Source organism: Homarus americanus, unplaced genomic scaffold (genome assembly GCF_018991925.1).
Source record: "Homarus americanus isolate GMGI-L3 unplaced genomic scaffold, GMGI_Hamer_2.0 scaffold19318, whole genome shotgun sequence".
Lineage (NCBI taxonomy): Eukaryota > Metazoa > Arthropoda > Malacostraca > Decapoda > Nephropidae > Homarus > Homarus americanus.
Window position 1 is genome coordinate 909,438 of NW_024732238.1, and position 21,985 is coordinate 931,422.

Genomic DNA, 21,985 nt, shown 5'->3' on the forward strand with positions numbered 1-21,985 from the left:
TCTCTGAATTTTGTTTCTTCCTCTAGCTTTCGATCTTTCCCTGCGTTTTGATGAGGAGGAAGAAGAAGAATAAGAAGGATTAGTGTTTTTGATGAGAGGAAGAAGAAGAAGGTTTAAGGGGTAACTATTATATTTCATCTGAAAACCTTGAAGGGGTAACTATTATATTTCCATGACAACTCAAAGGTGAGAACTGTTATATATTTTATCATAAAAAATTTATATTTAATAATTTTATAGATTCTGAAAGTATCTCTTATAAGAACATTCCATTAACTTGTAATTATAAAATAGAATATGGCATTAAAAAAGTATTTATTTGATTCGTTATTACTGTAATTAATTATATAATTACATAAATTCGTGTAACTCGTCCAAATGGTGGCCTCCTAAAGTAATATATAAATGAAACTAGGCTTCGGGGCAGGGTTGAGGATAGGGGCGAAAATTAGCCACCCACTTTGATTTTGTTCTTTATCTAGCTTTCGATCTTAAAATGACCACTTCGAATTTAGTTCCTTCCCTCTAGCCTACGATCTTTCCCCTTGCGTTTTGATGAGGAAGAAGAAGAATAGAAAGGATTAGTGTTTTTGATGAGGAAGAAGAAAAGGTTTAAAGTGTAATATATTTTCATCTGAAAACTGGCAGAAGGGAGTAACTATTATATTTCCTACTTGACCCAACTCAAAAGGTGAGGGGGGGACTATTATATTTTATCCCATAAAACAATTATATTTGTGTTCACTAGATTCTGCAAGTATCTTATAAGAACATTCCATTAACCTTAATTATAAAATAGAATATGGCATTAAGTGTTATTTGATTATTGCTGTATAATTAATTATACTCAATTACATAAATTCGTGTAACTCCTTCAAATGGTGGCCTCTAAAGTAATATAAGTAAACTAGGCTTCAGGGGGCAGGGTTGGGGACAGGGGCGAAAAATTAACCACCCCTTCAAATTTTGTTTCTTCCATCTGGCACGATCTTAAAATGACCACTTCAATTTGGTTCCTTCCTCTAGCCTCGATCTTTCCGCTAGCGTTTTGTTGATGAGAGGAAGAAGAAGAAGAATAAGAAGGTTAGTGCTGATGAGAGGGAAGAAGGTTTAAGGGTAATAATATATTTCATCACGAAAACTATGAAGAATTTGACTATTATATTGCCCATCACATAAAACTAAGAGGGGGTAACTTCTATTATATTTCATGACAAGACTCTAAGGAGGAATTAACTATAATATTTTATCCCATAAAACAATTCCTCTTCCACTAATTTCACTAGTTTTTGTGAAAGTATGGTATGAGATTGTTTGGTTCACTCAGGATGGAATGGAAAGGAAACTCCCGATGTGCTCTCTATATACATGTTGTATTGGATGTACAATGCAGCTTGGTGCTGGGAAGGCAGCATGGTTACAAGCGTGATGTAAGAGAGCTGGTTGGTGAGGATGCTCAGAGAAGGACAGCTTGTGGGTCGCCATGCTGCCAGCAGCGGAGGACCGCCAGGCAGGCGGACGGGAGGCGGAAGGCCGCCAGGCAGCGGGAGGAGGAGGTGTTGCTGGCTGCGGCTGTAGGTGGGAGATCACCACGAGGTCAGGTCTTAAATACGCGGGGTAGGCGTGGCTTAGCAGTTGACCCCTCCGTGTGTGGCGCTGGTTGACCCAGACCACGAGGCATACACTGGGTGTGGTGGTCGGCTAGGCAGCGACAAACAGCGTTTGTGGGGAGAATTCCACTACAATACTCCCCCTTCCCTCCAGCCGGTGTAAGAGACTTGTTGTCTGCAGAGTTGTAGCACATGTGAGGCAGAACGGGCGGTGGTGCCTCATGTGAGACAACGGCGATGGCGTGTGATTAAGCTGGATACAACTTTCTAGATACACCATATCTGTGGGAGTAGAGAGGGAGAATAAGTGTGTGGAGGCGATGAATGTTGTGCTTCCTCACGGCAGGTACCAGGTCGTCAGATGCGCCTGCTGGGGTGTGTGGGCCTGGGTCAGGAGCAGGGCTACGTCAGCACAAACGGATGAGGGGCTCGTGACAGCAGCTGGGTCCACGACAGCAGCAGGGTGCAGGACATTAGCAGGGAGTACCTGGGGAGAAAAGAGGGGTGTGTGTGTCACACTCAGGAACAGAGCATCAAGGGCGGCAGGGGTTACTGCTGGGCGGGTTCGGCGTCAGGCAGGACGGTGTGCTGGGGTCGGTAGGACGTGGTGCTTGGGGCAGGAAGAGGAGCTGGTGTCTGCTTAGAGTAGAGCTGCTCTAGGGTGTCTAACCTGCGGTGTAGAAACAGTAGCTGTAGAGCCGTGAGAGCTGCTTTGTGTGGATAAGCCAGTCTTCCATGTTGCTTGAGGACTGGGGCGTGATCAGTTTCTCCTCCATCCTGTGTGAGTCCGAATCTCCGGAGTCACCATTTGTGGGGTATGAGATTGTTTGGTTCACACTCAGGATGGAATGGAGAAAGGAAACTCACAATGTGCTCTCTATATACATTACCATCACTAATTCCATCTCCCACAGCATTACCATCACTAATTCCATCTCCAGCGTTACCATCACTAATTCCATCTCCACAGCGTTACCATCATTAATTTCATCTCCCACAGCGTTACCATCACTAATTCCATCTCCACAGTTACCATCACTAATTCCATCACCCACAGCATTACCATCACTAATTCCATCACCCACAGCATTACCATCACTAATTCCATCTCCCACAGCGTTACCATCACTAATTCCATCACCCACAGCGTTACCATCACTAATTCCATCACCCACAGCATTACCATCACTAATTCCATCACCCACAGCGTTACCATCACTAATTCCATCACCCACAGCATTACCATCACTAATTCCATCACCCACAGCGTTACCATCACTAATTCCATCTCCCACAGCGTTACCATCACTAATTCCATCTCCCCAAGCGTTACCATCACTAATTCCATCTCCCACAGCGTTACCATCACTAATTCCATCTCCCAGCGTTACCATCATTAATTTCATCACCCAAGGGTTATTTTGGCCACTAATTACTCTGCAATCGATTCGTGGACCACATACAGTAGTACCCGATTTCGCGGTCAATTGAACCCATGGGAGTACAGCGGAAAGTGAAAACCAGTAAAGTGAACAACAGAACATATGAGATTAATTCCAATAGAGACTGGCCGACCCCAAACTCCACTTTTCAGACACAATACCTACATTGTAGCAAAAATTACATCTTAATTTTATGATGGTATGCACACACAATTAATAATTAAGAGAAACATCAATAATATTAGTTTTTTAACACTTACATTAGTAGAAAAGATGGCTGGGCACACAGGGATGGGGGTTGGTTCGAGGAGGGCAGATTATTGCCCTCACCTGTATCACTTGTATCAATTGTATCACTATCCACACATAGGCTTGCAGGGGCCTCTGTCAAACCCTCAAAGTCCATACAAGTCCATATCCTCACTATCACTGACTTAGGCCGGCTGTGGTGGTGGCGGGTGAAGAACTTCGGTAATGTTTTGATGACTGGGTGATGTGTCGCATCCTGCCCGCACTTCCCATGAGTAGATGCACCATGAGGAAAGTGAAAGTTCGGTTCTGGCGAGGCACCACGTAAATGAAATGTGGAAAGTGAAACGCGTAAAGCGAGAATAATACTGTATTCATAATCAGCAAGCTCAGGAGTACCCATACTGTGATTTTCAGCAAAATCTATTTTTTAGCCCAAAACCACAAAAAATGTAAGTCTTACACCTTACAAAAATTTTGACCAAAATACACTTTTCTCTGAGAATTGAAATTTATGGGGTTTAACTAATTAAGTACTTTCAGAATAACAGGCAAACCCTAAATCACACCTTGGAAACCCATAGTTGATGAGTAATTAGCATTGAAAAATGTCAGTAAAATCTTTCAAGGGTTATTTTGGCCACTAATTACTCTGCTATCGAACCGTGGACCACATATTCATAATCAGCAAGCTCAGGAGTACCCATCCAGTTAATGAACACAATTCATTCCAGAAGATCGTTCGTTAACCGAAACCATTGTTTCAATGGGATTTTCGGTAATTGGTTCCAGCTCACCGAAAATTACATACAAAGTAAAAAAATGCACCAATGAAAATGGTGAACATGCTTACCTGCAAGTTTATTATATAATTATGGAGAGGGTATTGCCACAAAGGCATGGACACAAACTACAACTGCTACCAGTGTCATTGTTTATTTCCAATTCTGTAGTAAGGCTTGAAATGTGTTAAGATGCTAATGATATTAAATGTTTATGCTCATCAGATAGAAGGGAAGGTGACATGTGCTGATTAGGAGCAAGTACAGTAATGGGTTCATATATGACAATTAAAGGTGTACAGGTTTGGCATTCACTCAGTGACATCATTAGACACCATTACTGGGTACAGTAATGAAGGAGTTACAGATTATGGTGATTATTCACCAAGGGCTGAATTGCAAGACAGTGGAACAGAATACAAATAAGAATAATTATCTCATCTGAGAAGAATTTTTAATGTGATTTTTAGTGTTTTCTCTTTAATTATTTTCCAATGTCACTCTTGTAAGCCTTATCCTCCTATGACACAGGATGGGCAATATCAACAACATGGACTTACCCTCACTTATTGCCATTCAATCTTTGTACAGTGATTGTCTTTAAAGAGATATTGTATAAACTCTGCTTTGGTGTTGGGGTGAAGAAAAAGATATGAGATCTTACACTATGGAATAACAGACCACAAAATGCCAACAATAACTGAAGAATAACATACAAGTGACAAAAGATATTAGGAAAGATGGAGAAGAGATATAAGAAATCAAAGTACAGAGTAATACAAAATGTAATACAACAATAACCATGGAGATACAGCATGGCAGACTACACCTCTTCTACAATGATGTTACTGCTATGATAAACTGAACTTACCCCCCCCCCCCACTATTTACAAGTTCCTTCCCACCATGATGAAGGATAGGTAGATGGAATCAAGAGAAATACACAGACCTCTCCCTCAATCACTGTCAGTCACTCCTTCAACCTGTCTTGCCATATGTGTTCAGGTATATGTACTGTCTTCCTCCTAAACAAAGACCCAAAATATCTTATACAATTTGTGAAGTCAATATGAATTTTAGTCTCCTATCATGGGAGAATTTAAATCATGTTAATGCACATCAGTTTCAGTCATTTAACAGAATACTAAATAACAATGTGTAATAATTCTTAGTCTTCAGGGAACAGGTATAAAACAATGATAACAGTAACTAAACATACAAAACTCGTATCCAACCTTGAAATTTTATCCTTAATGTGAAATACGAATTCAATTTTATCAAAACAAATATATTTTCCATTATGTACTGCATCTTTCTTTGCCACACTGTGTGAATGAAATCATTAGCAATGTAAATTAGTTTATCAGGACTGAATATCACCATTACTATTCCTTTTATGCATTCTCTCTTTACTCATAATTAAATTTAATATAGTGTACTGTATATAGATAGTACATGTACTCCTCTTATCAACTATCAACACGAGGGGGAGTAAGTAGAGATGAGTCACTGAACCAAAGTAAACTACAGACACTGTAATCCATACAGCGTAAAGTACTGCCACAAACAATTTTGAAGATAAAACATATCAAATGTTCACTTCTGGAGTCAAAATTATATATTAATGCCCACAATCCCTTAATTTTCACTGAAATATAATATGAGTGCATTTTATACTTCACGTAATTACAAAATGATTAGAGTATGTTTTACTTCATATAATATACAATAGGAACCTTCAAGGGTTATACTTAAACCTTCAATAGAAAGTCATTATATTGCCAGAAAAAAGATAAAACTTAAATGGTACAGCAGGAAACCACTACACACTACGGAAAACAACAGCTACCGACTGAATAATCACATTCACAACACAACATAGCACAAACACAAAGTGATGAGAGTTGCTCACACTGTAGAAGCATGAGTATGAATTATGTACAACTGTGGAAAAAATTCCCCAGACACTTATCAATATCTGGCATCTATTTGAGCATCATGTAGGTAAAGGGATTGGGATTTTAGCACCTATTAATTCATGATTTTTCTTTGAATTTGAAGAGTTTTCTATGTTGTTATTCAGATATTGTTTACAATACAGGTACTCCCTGACTTACGACGGGGTTAGGGACCGACATCCAGGTCGTAAGTCGAAATGGTCGTAAATCGGAAATGTTTAAATAACATAGAAAATAAAAAATTTGGGTCTTTTTCTTTTCAGCACCACAAAACACTCACTTTTAAGCTTGCCAACCATTTTAAAGTGAATTACAGATGAAAATTTTGTCTGTGTACTGACTTTAGGACTCAAAAATACAAAATTTTAACACATTTTGGTACGACTGAGGCGGTCGTAAGTGCGGGTGGACGTAAGCCGAGTCGGTCGTAAGTCGGGGACTACCTGTAAAATGAAATATAGAGTCCACAAAAGAAATATTGTACAGTGTATGACCTATAAGTAAATGCAAGATATAGAGCTAAATGTAAAAGAAATTTTGGCCACAACTCTACAAATAATCACAATGACAAAATTAACATACTGTATTGATTAAAACACCAAAACATAGTTTCCCACCTTCTTGTATGCAGTAAATAGGGCTGTAGGTCAAATTAATCATGAAAATAAGTCCCACACTAGGACTAGGAGCGAGCTCCAATCCTTATTGTGGTGCCTTGTCCAACTGCAGCCCAATTTACCAGTCACTATAATAAAGAGATGTTCAACTATTGAACTAAACAGCTGACTACTTCTGTATAATAAAATATGTTATGCTTCTCTTTATATATGAATGTGTTTAGCTTATATATTCTTGATGAGTACCGTATTCACACATCTGTAGTACTAAGAGGAATTCAGTATGAAATGCAAAGTTTGGCAAGTACAGTACTATGACTTCTATGAATGTTTATCTACTACAGGTCTCCCTCTCAATCAAAGTTTCCAATTCTCAGTTTCTCAATTGTGGGAAGTATTGTAATGTGAATGTGAGGAGTGTGGGAGTACCAGGACATTACTCCTCAAGAGTTTGTAATTAATATTTTAATAATAAGGATGATGTCAGTTTATAATAATGGCACCACCTACAAAACAATCACTTAATGGACATGCCAATTTTACTCTTTACTTCTATGTTTTGTTTTATGTTTCCTACCAGTTATGATGAAGGTTTTGGATTTACGGTTAAGATATTCTGTACATTTCATTTTTGTAAGAGTATCAAAGTCTGCTGAGCTCCAAGATCTTTTAATGCATGGTGCATAGGAATATGTGATCAGGGTTCCTCATGAAAAATTCCCATAAATTCAGATAAAAAATTAATTCCACCAGAATAATAGTCTGGAAGTTCTCATAAATTCTTATTATAAACACAATTCATCCAAATGAATCATGAGGGCCAGCATCCAGAAGACTAACCTCTTTATATTCAAGTTGTTGGTACTCCAGGAAAAATATAATTCAGTAATCCCTCACTAATCACAGGGGCTGATTAGGGGCTATGTTCTAAAATATATAGCCCATGGTTAAGAATAATTAAAGGTTGTATGCTCTATTTAAATAAGTTAAGGGTTTATGCCGTACTTAAAAAAAAAGGCTTACTATACTGCATAAAAATATTATACAGCACACTGTGCAGGTTCTATAAGAACTTGTACAAAATTATGAAAAAAAAAAAAAAAAAAAATTGATAGACCTGGTTCAGTGGTTGGTAAAACAGTGTACAGAGTAAAAAAAAATGTAGATACTCAAACTAAGGTTGGTATACCTGTGGCTGGCGAGGGATTAATGTAATATAAAACTCAATAATAATTACAGTAAGAAATACAAAGGTACAGTAAGCAGACATAACCTTTCAATTACATGTTTGTTCTGAGACAAACATGGAACTGGACAATACAGTAATGACAACATGGTGATCATAACAGCTCTTCATTCCCAATGAAAATAGACAAGCAATATACTGTATTCCAATATATTCTAACACAATCTCTAACTGTATGCCTCTATACAGTAATCACATTTACATTCATTGAGTAAAATTAATGCAAGAAAATCAACAGAACAATGAATGCAAAGACAAGTCATGTGTCTCTGATTCCCATACTCAAATAAGTCAATTAAACATATAAATTAATATGTCACAAATTCTATCTTTCTACTGAATTAATTCAGAAAGTATATTAATTTTTGTCTTTTATCATTAAATGATTCAAGAGATTAAATGTCAAAATTCAAGCCAAATTATGTAGAACATGTAAACTGGAATTAGTTTCCCAAAAACTCAAACACCTTCATTTCTTTCTAAAAAAGAACAATGTGCCTTCTTTCAAAACTATATACATTTCCACTTTAAAGTACAGTACTTTAAATTGTCTTATTCACTGATTCAGCATACAAATAGATAGCATATTGTCTTGTCCAGTAACAGCTACTGGTGTTACAGTAATTAAATATCTGTAGTATAATACATGTAATACTGTATTCACTAATATGGACATACAGTAAATTTATTGTACATGCACCTGTCAAACATGTGTATTGTATTTGATTAATGGTTATAATATAAACTTTACCATTGTGCTAAAATATAACATAATCTATAAAATTTAGCTTTACAAACATTAAAACATGCTAGGTTTGACTTCATCATTATATCTCAAAAGGCATATAGCAAATTTTGTCTCTTGTAAAGAATTAAGCTAAATGATAATTACTGAGTAGAAGCAGATGGTATAGTATCAAACTCCATCATTTTCCTTTTCATTTTGAAATGTCGTAGTTACTCTAAATCATACATCATCCCAGAGAGGAAACTATCTGTCATGGGTGGTTAACATGGATTACCCTCACACTGTAGGAAAAGGTGTCACAAGGCATAAGTGAATAGACTGTGTATATTGACTAAATCAATATTGTCTACAGTGTGTGTTAGCTTGGACTGTAATACTTTACCCCTTGGCTACTGTATGATCTAACATCTACTGTCATGTATGTGCCACCTTGCTCAGCAATATGATCAAACAATGAAACCTTCTGTACACCCAACACACTATACTAACTGTCTATATTCATCATGAATAACTTCCCCCACACTCACTGGCAAGGGAACATATGCTTTCACTTTGTCTGAAACCCACATTTGCAAACACAATCCAGAAGTCTATACTGCTAAAATAAATCCTCTGTGAGCTTCATAACAGTGCTGTAACTTATCCTGTATAATGGTATGCTCAGTATCTGTTCTTGTGATATTATGGTACAATAAGGAAAGAAAACAAGTTAAACCTAATACTGTACACACAGGCTTCATCACTATATAAAATACAGCAGGGGTTCTCAACCAGGGGGGAATTTCCCCCCCTCAGGTTTTCAGGGGGGGGGGGAAACTGATACAGGTTATACCTCTCTAGTCCGGCAACCTGGGGACCTGACCGGTGCCGGACCATGGAAATTCACCCTTTTCCTGGATAGATAGTGACTTGTGCTTATGCCTGGAAGCACTAGCACCACTTTCTCTGCGTCATGGTCTCTTTGAAGACATATTGAAGGGTTAAATGTCGTATAGGAGCTTCTCAAATTTCGCGAGTTTTTAATTCTTAACGTATTTTCTTGGAACACAAAAAAAAAAGAAATAAAAATTTTGACGGCGGAAACTTGAATTTCGACGGGTTTGAACGGCCCGCCAACGTGCAGACGACGTGCATAATCGTGTAAACAGTGTCATTTCTCTTATGTACAAAAGATTCATTATTGTTTATTACTGAATGTCTTTTTTATTGAATTAATGTTTATGTGTGCAAAATGAGCAATAAAATTCATTAATAATACGTAGAATATTAAAACACATGAGGAAATGACACAACATTGTTTTCGTTGATTACAAAACCAGTGACTGACTGGTTCTACATATAAAACTGAAGAAAATAAGACCTTGGTTGTAGCTGTAGTAAAATTAATATGGTTGTTTTAAGTAATGTTATTTAATGTTAATAAATGGAACAATAGAAGTAGCTAACGATAATGGTAAAGAAAAAAGAGAGATCGCATATGTAAGTGCGCATGCGCACACGTGAAAACATATCGTCATTACTTTACATAAGAATATGAAAGCAACACTTATTTACTGTTCATATATATTTTAATTAATGTTTCTGAATTTGTTTTTATTGAATTAATGTACGTGTGTGTAAAATTAACAATACAATTTATTAATAATACGTGGAATATTAGAGGAGACGAGACGGCTGCCGGCATTGTTTATGTTAAAGCTTACGAAACCAGTGACTGATTGGTTCTACATATAAAACTGAAGAAAATAAGACCCTGAGTTTAGCTGCAGTAAAATTAATGTAAAAAATGAATATGGTTGCTTGAAGTACCTGTAATGTTATTTAATGTTAATAAATGGAACAATATAAGTAGCTAACCACTTAATGGTAAAAAAAAAAAAGTGAGACTGCTCGTATGTAAGTGCGCACATATGAAAATTTATCGTCATTACTCTACATAAGAATATGAAAGCAACACTTATTTACTGCTCATATATATTGAAGGGTTAAATGTTGTACTCTGTATAGACAAGCAGAGAGAGAGAGTGCAGCCGAACTGCCGGATGTAAATAAACCTTAATTTCCCGCGGCTTTTTTTTTTTTAAGGGGATTAGCCCACCCGGGCATAGGTCACTGACCCACATTGGGGCCTGAGGGGCAAAAATTTAATACTCCTGTAATAATAATAATAATTCAGATAATAAAAAAAAAAAAAAAAAGAGCTGCCTATCTACCTATTGGACAAACTAAAATCGTTCCGGACCACGGGAGTTTCCGGACCACAGAATGCCGGACTAGAGAGGTACAACCTGTACTAATATGGAAAAAATAAAGGATTTTCAGTATTATATGCATATTATTTGGAATGCACTTTTTGAGGCAGACAATCTTGGAAAGGAGGGGGGAATGACATTCTGACATATGGTGAAAGGGGTGCATGGGGCAAACAAGGTTGAGAACCACTGAAATACAGGTTCCTTAAATAGGCCCTGGATTTTTTTCTTTATTATACAATAATATGTTAAGTTACTTTAGCAAATTGGATTGATTTTAGATGTACTACAGTTGTCTGGCATCATCAACCAAAATTCAACTCAGGTGCTAGGCATTCACACAATAAATGCCAATTGGAATTTATGTTCTAGTTAGCAAACTTTACAATTTATGCCACCTACAAAAATAAAATATTAAGATTGATTTACATATCAACACCTTCTACACACAGAAATTATCATCAAGGCAATTAAGAAGTGTAACACAATAATGCTCAATGGATCTGAGTGGGTTGGACTGCTTATCTTTGGACTTAAAATGTCTTTTCTACTGGAGGGCATATATTATGTACTGTACTTTGCACCTGCCTACCATCCCACACCAGGGATGATGAAAATACTCAAACATGCTGAGGTTACACAACACAGAAATATAATTCCACACTAATTAAAGTTCTAATTCTCATAATAAACTGACTTTGTGAGATGCACTACTCATATAATAAAAACACTAGCATGTTTCATCAACTGTGTCTTTCTCATAAAAACTCTGTTTTAACATTCATCACAACCAAACACACACACACCTACACCAGACAAAAACAGGTCAAAATTATATATCTGATAGAGAAATATTGAGAAGTTTAAGCTACCAATACTATGATGCTTCTTTTGTCACTACAGTATTCAGAATAAAAAAAATTCAACTAGATGCTTGATACTACAAGTACAATCCAAATGTACATATATCTTACTCTTCATGATATGCATAATTTTTAGTTCACCAATAAAGTGAAAAAAGTCTTCACTCAATCTAATCACCAGAAAAAACTAGAAGAAATCATTATTTTAATAAAAAATAAAAATAAATAAGAGAAATTATTGTCTAGTTTATAAATGTGAACAACCCTAACACACCATGACTGCCCACACTACTGGCCCACAGGGAATAGGTTCCACTAGAATACTCTCTCCCCAACACTAGCCAAGCCCATTTTCACTACTAGCTTCCTGACAGTGATTTCTGACGACACTCATCTGTATAGCCAGGGGTTCACCAAGTTGGAGCTGTCGTCTCTCTGCAAACTTGAGCAGCTGTTCTATAGTAATGGAACGAATGTCAACCTCCTCTTGTAGCCCCTGACGCTTCTGCAGTAGACCTACAAGCTCTCCTGAAGCCTCTGTAAGTTAATGCAATAATATCCATTTCTCAGTGTAAGTGGAAATGGTGTATCTCTTATCAAACATGACTATACTGTAACTGTAAGATTACTAAGGCTAAAAACACAATCAATTATGCCACACTAGACCCCACCATAAACCACTTTAACCAAAAAATGTGGGAAATCATTGAGAAGTAACAATATCTATCACAGGAAGGTGGACCAATAGATAGTCTCAGTGTTATATTTCTGTGAACTATTGGTTAGGGACAAATTAAGGAATATCCATGAAGACTACTGTACACACACACACACTCTCTCTCTCTCTCTCACACACACACACTCTCTCTCTCACACACACACACTCTCTCTCACACACACACAAACACACTTTCCCTCACACACACACACTCTCTCACACACACACACACTCTCTCTCTCTCTCTCTCACACACACACACTCTCTCTATCTCTCTCTCTCTCTCTCTCTCTACAGGTAAAAGAAATTACTCTCTCTAGAACGAATGGCTCCCTGTCCCGACAGCGAAAATGCTGGCAACTTTAAAACTACCCACAAACATTCTTGGGTACATCTAGGGTGTCATCCGTGAATAATTGAAAACCGCGAATTGTCAGGACATGCTGTGCAATACTGCATTACTAGGAACTGATTGTCAGTTTGAGCCATTCCCGTGGTCATGGACCAAAGTCACCCTTAAGAAAAACCTTTATTTGGATTGTCAGAGCTCAGAGAGTAGAATTTTTATGTTTTCCATAAAGTCTTGACCATTCTGAGTTGAATTCTGCAAGCTTTTTTTAATATTATTATTTTTTTTTAGGGGGGGGGGGAGCAGCATTGGTATGTCATTTAATTACAATAGCTTGCAGCGGCAAACAGTTTAAGAAAACTATGAAGGTTACAGGATGAAAATACTGTACACTCAAAAGTTTTTTCTTAAATATTCCCTACTGAAACGTGAGTGTTTCTTATATACCTGCACATCTTATAGGCCATAAAATACAGAATTTTTTTTTAAAAATACCAGTCCAAGAATACTCAAAGGAATGTAAAACTCTGAATTTTAGTATCTATACCTCAGCCAAAAACTTGCTTATGAAGAAGAATACAGAAACTTGAGAACAGACTTACCCTGCACAATGATTTCTAACTCCTTCTTCAACTGTTTCAGTGTGGGGAGTGGGAGGTTGGACACTGGAAGGAAACAAGAACTGTTTTGAAGAACTGGAAGACTTTTTCCCCTTCATGAAAATCAATGAAACTATTGAGTACATAATTGACTGACTGATCAATTGATATACAGTACTACTGGAAAGCTGTATCAGTAATGACTCACTGATTTTAAAGGTTATGTAAGAGCCTTCATTATGAGTTCAATGTTTGTCCAAGTTTAAGAAACAGGAGTTCCCAGTTAAAACCGGTGATGTTTGGTAGTGTCAGATTGAATACAATCTCTTTTCAAGTTCAAGTGAGTATCATATCCATGTTACAGTAGTGAGAGGAAATAATAACACAGCAAGTGCCATACCATGGATAAAGGATTAATCAGTGTGGAATACAATGCTCAATGAATGAATGAATCAATCAGCGTACCATCCTCATATCTGAGGGTTGGCGACAACAGTCCTTCACTCTAAACGTTCTCGGGATGTTTTTACCAATCCCCCAAGATTTTGCATCTCTCTGGGGACCCAGCATTTAATTTCATTCATCCATCCCAGTCTCTGCCTTCCCCTGGCCCTCCTACCCTCAACTTTGCCCATAATAAAGGGAATACTATATGGAGGCAGAAACTCACTGCTCTGGCCTAGACACATGCATCACACCCTGCTCCTTCCATGACACTTACATGCACATGATGCAAAGAGTTGTTAAAAAATACATTATCAAAAAGTTTTCAGGTACAGCTGGTTCCCTGTTAGCAGAGGAATGACATCAAGTGGACAAGTCCCAAAGATCCCTCCTGTTAGGGTGTATTACCTGAGGTGATAAACCTTGGAACAAGACCTAGTGAATAAAAGCCACTGCAGTGTGCAGGATTAACTCACACTACAGTGATGGGTAACATGAGTCACTACGGAAAGACCTATTTGCTTCTAATGCATATATAGGTAAGCTTTAAAATCCCCTGAAGAACTCCAATATGTTCAACTACCAAACATATGGGTCATATAATAGACCTGTTGACAAAAAAAAGTGCAGATGTAATGACTTGACAGGACCCGACAGGTGTGAAATTCCAACATGGAACTTCACTGATACTTCATGTTGGCCAACCTCCAGGCAACTGAAATATTTACATATTTGCCTAAGGCCAGATCCTACATCTGGTAAACAATAATCTTTTACAACATAGGCTGACATACGCACTGGAAAAGAATATGGTCAAAACACCAACTACCCGGTATGTTGGTCTTACAAACCAACTCACTGGCAACTTGGGCTGTTAAGCAAAGTAAACACTCTAGTAACACAAGTAATATCTCCGTTAGCCAGAATTAAAATTTTCTCAGAATAACGATTTTCCAAGGGGCAAAGTTTCCGGAAAATCCCGAGAACATTTTCCCAGTACAATACCCAGAGAATTCCAGGGATAAGAACATAAGAATGGAGGAAACTGCAGCGGGCCTATTGGCCCATACTGGGCAGTCCCGTTTACACCCAACCCCTATTGCTCATATAAGCATCCAACCTATGTTTGAAGCTATTCAGCGTATTCAAGTTAATGATGATATTTGGTAACTTGTTCCATTCATCCACTACTCTGCTTCCAAACCAGTGTTTACCTATTTCCCGCCTAAATCTAAATTTGTCTAATTTAAAACCATTGTTACGAGTTCGCTCCTGGTTGGATAGTTTGAGTACCTTTTTAATGTCCACTTTGTTTAGCCCTGCCTTCCACTTGTACACCTCTATCAGGTCGCCCCTCGCTCTACGTCTCTCGAGGGAGTGCAAATTAAGATGCTTTAACCTGTCTCTATACTCAAAGTTCCTAATGCCCGGGATTAGTCTTGTCATTCTCCTCTGAATTCTTTCCAAGGATTCTATATCCATTCTGTAATACGGTGACCAGAACTGAACTGCGTAATCCAGGTGTGGTCTCACAAGAGCAAGATACAGTTTTAGGATGACCTTGCTAGTCTTGTAACTAACACTCCTTTGTATGAACCCAAGTACTTTATTAGCCTTGTTACGAGCAAAAACACATTGTTTACTTGGCTTAAGGTTCCTACTTATCATTACTCCTAAATCTCTCTCGCAGTCGGATTTCTCTATGGCATCGTTGTTCATCTGGTATCTGGTTTCCCTGTTTACATCTCCTATACTGTGGGATTTAAAGAAAGCAAAAAACAATGTGAAGTTTAATGAAAGTCTGATTCTAATAGATGATTTTAACATAAAAGTTGGGAAAGGGAAAGAAGCACCAGAAGTAAGACCACATGGGGTGGGGTAATAGAGAAGAAATATTAATTGATTTATGTAACGAAAAGAAGACAATAATTGGAAATACTGTACATGATTTGAACAACACCCTAGGTATCTCTATACCTTACATGGATCTCAGCCCAGGACAATGTATATAACATTGTCAGATATTAAATAGACTACATTTTAATTCAGATATTCAAATACCTGAACCAAGACCTTTCCAGGGACAGATTGTAGGGCAGATCACGTCCCATTAATGAGTTTAGTGATGCTAAGACTTCAAAATTAAAAAGATAACTGTATAGACAAAATCAAATGGGATTTAAAGAAGCTCAAAACAGGTGCAAGCATAGAATATGAAATTGAAAACAAAAATATATTTTTAGTATTGCTAAAAGAGCACCAATTTAATAATCACAAAGAAAGTAATGTTAGCAACTGGATAAAAACTTATACTGTATGACATAAGGAGAATGAGGCTAAAAGTGGATGAAAAATGAAATTTTAAAGAAAATAAATAGACTAAGACATGGGAGAAAATGAAGTGGGGCTTACAAAAAAATTAACAAAGATATTAATAAGGATTGTAGACAGGCCAAGAAGATGACATGATACAAGATGACATGATACAAGACATAATTATACGGAAATGATTCCTTGGAACCATTTGGTTTGGGGCTCAGTTGATAACCCTTAATGTCCTTTACTTTGAGTGTCTGTTTCATTACCAGAAAGCAAGGGAAGCACATAAAGCTTGTAAATATATATTTTACCTGCAGTCCAGTTCATAAATAATTTTTATTTTCCAAAGGCAAACACCCAGTAATTATCAAGATGCTTGAAAAAAATAAATACAACACAGTTTTGATATTAAAATTAGAATTTCCTAATATTAAGGATCAAACTGAAAAAAAAATAAATATTTTGCAGACCATAAAAATGAGTAATTCTACAGCTAAATTTCAATAAATTCTCCTCACACATATTCAAAAGAAAAATTAAGTCTAAATGAAGTAAAGATTTTTAACTTACAATCATCTGTAGATCTTCTCCGCCACTCGACCATAAAGGAGCATTTGAAAGGTGGAGGTTTGTATGGGGCCGAGTGACTCACCCTGATGAGTACCTCCTGCTCCATGACTGTAACAATAACAATTACAATACTTTTAGTGGAGAGAATGGATGAAACTAATTGGGTGAAAAGATGCATGAGCCTAAATGTGGAGGGGTTGAGAGCCAGGGGTATGGGTATGGGTATGGCAGCAAGAGTAACATGGGGAGATGCTGTAAATAAATGACATACCAGTAAGAGTTAGGAACCTGACAAGAGCGACTACAAGAGACCATCAGCATGGAGAGAGGCCAGTAGGTAATCATGGCTAGCCAATGCAAGTGTGGAAAATGGCTATAAAACTATAATGATGATGATGATGAGTATCTCTTAGAATATATTTAGGATAAACTATTAATTTCTTTGAACTACAGTAAGTCCGTGCTTAACGTCATCCCGCTTAATGTTCTTTCGGTACTACGTCACTAAACTTGAGACCAAAAATTCGCTTAACATCCCGGTGATCCGATACTAAGTTGTTTTGCTTCGTCACAGACTACATTTTACGGTGCATCACCCGCTCTCGCCTGGGTGCGCTATGCTCTCTCGCTTTGGGTCAGAGTCTCAGTGACTCGCCACCCTCCACCTCCTCCTCTGCTCTCACCATACTCCTCCCCTCCCACCATCCACCTCCTCCTCCTCTGCTCCCACCATACTCCTCCCCTCCCACCATCCACCTCCTCCGCTCCACTACCCACCACACACTCGCTCTACCACCTCCGCACAATCGGCGAGCACCAATACAAACTTAGTAGTTGTATATGTATGCATTATTTTCTATAGCAATGGCAATGATTTTCTGTACTGTATATGTAATGTATTTCATGGGGCTCAGGAACATAACTCCCATATTTTATCTATTTCTTATGGGGAAAATTGATCCGCTTTATGTCGTTTCGCATAACGTCGCTTTTTTAGGAACGTAACCCCAAAGTTAAGCGAGGACTTACTTAGCTGTGAGTCAATTGTTGCATAGCTGAAAACATACCTAACCATATTTCTGTTGTGCATATAAACTTATCAATGTAAAACAGGCAACATTTACGAGAACCTAATAGAATCTGACCTAACCAACCAAAGAAACCTACCTAACCTTACGCAACTCCTAGCCGGGGGGGGGGGAGGGAGATCCCCTTCCCCGGTATATTGAACAGAAAGAACTGACCATGATATGGTGAAATTTGAGGCATGTTCTGGATGTGAGATGATACGGCCGCATCGGCGCTATGCAGTTGGCGGGTTAGTCGTATATATAAACCAAACATATTTTTAATATCCAAACAAAGACCAGTGCATAAGTAAAAAGTGACCGATTCATCTAAAACAGCAAGAAAACTAGCAAAAAAATATATTTTTCATGTGAAAAAAGGTGAGGTGTGGTTAACGAAAAATAACCTTTATATTTTTAACACGATTATTTACACTAGAAAAACCTATTTTCAATATTTAGTTGCCTGGTGTCATTTACTAAATATTGACCAAAAGTTGTCGTATAATTTTCATTACTTACTATCAAGAACTTCGGTGGAAGAAATTAACAAAATTGAACCTCTGGCGTTAGCCATCTGCTCCAGTAATACTAAGAGATGCCCTACATTAACTATACTAACTTCATCATGCATTTATTTCTTTCCCTGACACAGATAATGTCCTCGACAAAGGACAATTTTAAGCAACAATGGCACTTCGCCTCACACGCGTCACTTAATGTGGACTGTTTGTTACCTTCAGTTCCTTCCTTCTTCTCTGAGCGGCGAATGTGTGGCGGCACCTCAGCAGCAGCACACAGAGGAGCTGCGCCACACAGGAAGTGCTGGGAAAGACCTTGGAGGTGTTGGTGTCCTCGCCCCTGGCCACTGCTCCTCCCCGCCATCAGCTGCCCTTCTGAACACCGAAATTAAACCGAATTACTTAAACAACCGGAAGACCCAGGAAAAGGTAATTAAATCTTCCACAATAGAAAGACAAATTTCTTTGATGTTAACTATAAAATTATATACAAGTAAGAAATGTATCCTAAACACATGAATAGTATAGAAGTTCATTGAAGCGCTTCCTAATTTTTTTTACCTAGTCTGAGATGTTTTCGTGTTTCAGGACATGATCAGCTGTGTGTTGTTATGATCACTGTTGTCAGTTATTCTCACTACACGACATAATATTTAATGTTAGAAAAGTACCACGAATTAATCTAATTAATAGTTTTTGCATTCCCTGAAGACATGCGAATTGAATTTCAACTAACAATTCTAGGATATCGTGTACTATAAATAATAGGTTTGGTAGTTAACGTCGCCCGAAAAATGAGTGGGTGAACTGTATTATTCGTGGTATAAATGCAACATCAATAAAGTTGTTATTGCCAATCTACATTACCTATCCTTAAGGCTTATACAGCTATTATTTCCAGTCATATGGCTCTAGTTACATTAAGAAGCATTTCCACGGAAGGATAATTTGAAAAATCTGTAATATATCAATTTGATAACCAATATCGGAAATTACTGAACTCGTTATTTTAACTGTTTATAAGTTGTGGAAGCTGTTTGGAACTTTTGCTCTATATTAATAATTTTTAAATTATTAACGTATTCATTTCTTTTACACACACAGAAATATATAATTTCCTTATTATGGAGTCAGTTAGGCGATTGTTTGCTAACTACTTATAATCGGAAATCGGAATTCTGAGAATTATCCGTCAGCTAAAATGTAGCGAACCTAGAAAAATAGAAGTTGTGTAGATAATTTGAGTATATTATCAAGAGCAACGACAAGAAAAATACAGCGACTTCCTACTTCCTCCTAAGAGCTGCCAGGAGAGAGATGAAAACTTTGAGAAAGGTTAACACCTTGACCCTGCAGTCATCATCACACAGTGACCTTAATTTCTCTATTTGTTATATTTTTCTATAGATTAAATACAGTTCAGTACTATCCACACACACACACACATATATATATATATATATATATATATATATATATATATATATATATATATATATATATATATATATATATATATATATATATATATATATTTCATAAATCCACAATGAAAACGTGGATAAGATAAATCTTGATAAAATCACACGGGAAAATGGAAACAACGGAGTACCTTAGCTTTCGTCTTTATTCAAGACATCTTCAGAGGCAACTGGATTACATGGACAGAGAGAGGCTTAAATATACAGGGTGACCTAAAAACATGAGGTCAGGTCATAATGATGACATCTACTAATCCCCACACCAACACACACGTAGAGGAGCTTAAGAGAAGGGGGGTGACGTGACTAGTCAGGTCAGGACAAAAATAAGGGACCCACAAAATAACTATTATACATCTAGATCAAAGGTTTTCAAAGCATTTTTAACCTTGGGCCACTGACAAATAAATTTATGTAACATATTATCAGTTTTGAACCTTAGTGATGGTCAGTTCAAAACTGATAATATGTTACATAAATTTATTTGTCAGGGCACTTGGTGGTGGCAAAGTGTACATAGAAGAGGCAGCAGAGGAGGAATGGGCACTGTTTGGAGGGTCGTGCTATATCATTATGAGTTGGAGCCCATTCCATCCCGCTAGTACAGATAGTTGGAGCCCATTCCATCCCGCTAGTACAGATAGTTGGGGCCCATTCCACCCCGCTAGTACAGATAGTTGGAGCCCATTCCATCCCGCTAGTACAGATAGTTGGGGCCCATTCCATCCCGCTAGTACATATAGTTGGAGCCCATTCCATCCCGCTAGTACAGATAGTTGGGGCCCATTCCACCCCGCTAGTACAGATAGTTGGAGCCCATTCCACCCCGCTAGTACTGAAGGTAGCCCAGTATCCAGGTGAGAAGTTTACCTGTAAGGCCGAATGTGATAAGTTGATCTAGAATCAAGCTTCGGTTCGTGACGTCAATGAGGGCGATACAGCTCTCGGGCCGGGTGGTGGCCATGAGTTCTGCGAGGCAGTTGTGAGTGGATCGGCCCGGCACAAATCCATATACTGTAGGTTAGGAGAGAGACGGTCCCAGCTGTTGTTGAAGATGCGGGACAAAAGTATTCGTTCAAGAACCCTACAGGGGGGTAAGAGAGATTGACCGAAATTTTATCGTGCCTGGCTTTGGTTTGGGGATAATGGTGCTGTTGGTCCAGGCTGGCGGGAGTTCATCCTGAGCAAGACTTATGTTGTACAGATGAAGAAGGGGACTCCCGTGAACCTTTACGAGATGACGAGGGGTCCTATAGGGATTACCATCTTCTCCTGGCGCTGTTGTGGGGAACAGGTTGTTTGTTCGGACTCAGGATGGGATGGAGAAAGGAAACTCACAATGTGCTCTCTGTATACATGTTGTATTGGATGTACAATGCAGCTTGGTGCTGGGAAGTGGCAGCGTGGTTACAAGCGTGATGTAGAGAGAGCTGGTTGGTGAGGGTGCTCAGAGGAGGACAGCTTGTGGGTCGCCATGCTCGCCGGCGGGAGCGAGGACCGCCAGGCAGGCGGAGGAGGTGTTGCTGGCTGGTTGGTGTAGGTAGAAAGAGAGAGATCACCACGAGGTCAGGTCTTAAATGGCGGGGGTTGGCGTGGCTTAGTAGTTGTCCCCCGCTCCGTGGGCGGCGCTGGTTGACCTAGACCACGAGGCACACACTGGGGAATTCGTGGGGTCGGCTACGCAGCGACAAACAGCGTTTGTAGGGGAGAAATCCACTCCACTGTAACCTTCCCTCTGAGAAGGGCTTGTCATCTGGATGGCGCTCAGCACAGGCAATTTCCAGTGGAAATCCTCGGTTTATTAAGGTCTCTTTGAGGAAGCGTTGTGTTCTTATGGGTAGGGCCGTAACTCGAGATTAGACAGCCCAGGATTCCACCAGTTCTTCAGCATATTCCCGGGGGCTATGGTGGAGGGGAATGGCTTCTTTCCTTTTTCGTAATTATGTTGACTTTTTTCCAGATGTCAGCAGTAGAGGCGGAGTGATCAATGCTTGAGACAAATCGGTTCCAGTGATCTGAGCGGGCGCAGTCCTGGATATTCCCCAAATTCTTGAGAGTCAAGGCATTCGCTAAAGGTTGTTAGATCTCCACACCAATTATGATTTACTCTGCATTTATCTCTCAGCTATGATTGATTGTACCAAAGGAAA

General features: G+C 38.4%; 1 protein-coding gene across 1 annotated transcript; it reads right to left on the reverse strand.

Moving 5' to 3' along the window:
* Positions 1-10,972: 10,972 nt before the first annotated feature.
* LOC121868272 lies at positions 10,973-18,747 on the reverse strand. Its single transcript, XM_042368695.1, has 4 exons — positions 18,571-18,747; positions 16,767-16,874; positions 13,437-13,499; positions 10,973-12,304 (listed from the first exon to the last, which is right to left on the reverse strand). The coding sequence occupies exons 1-4, from the start codon at positions 18,716-18,718 to the stop codon at positions 12,105-12,107; spliced, it is 519 nt and encodes a 172-aa protein (XP_042224629.1). The 5' UTR covers positions 18,719-18,747; the 3' UTR covers positions 10,973-12,104.
* Positions 18,748-21,985: the final 3,238 nt, after the last annotated feature.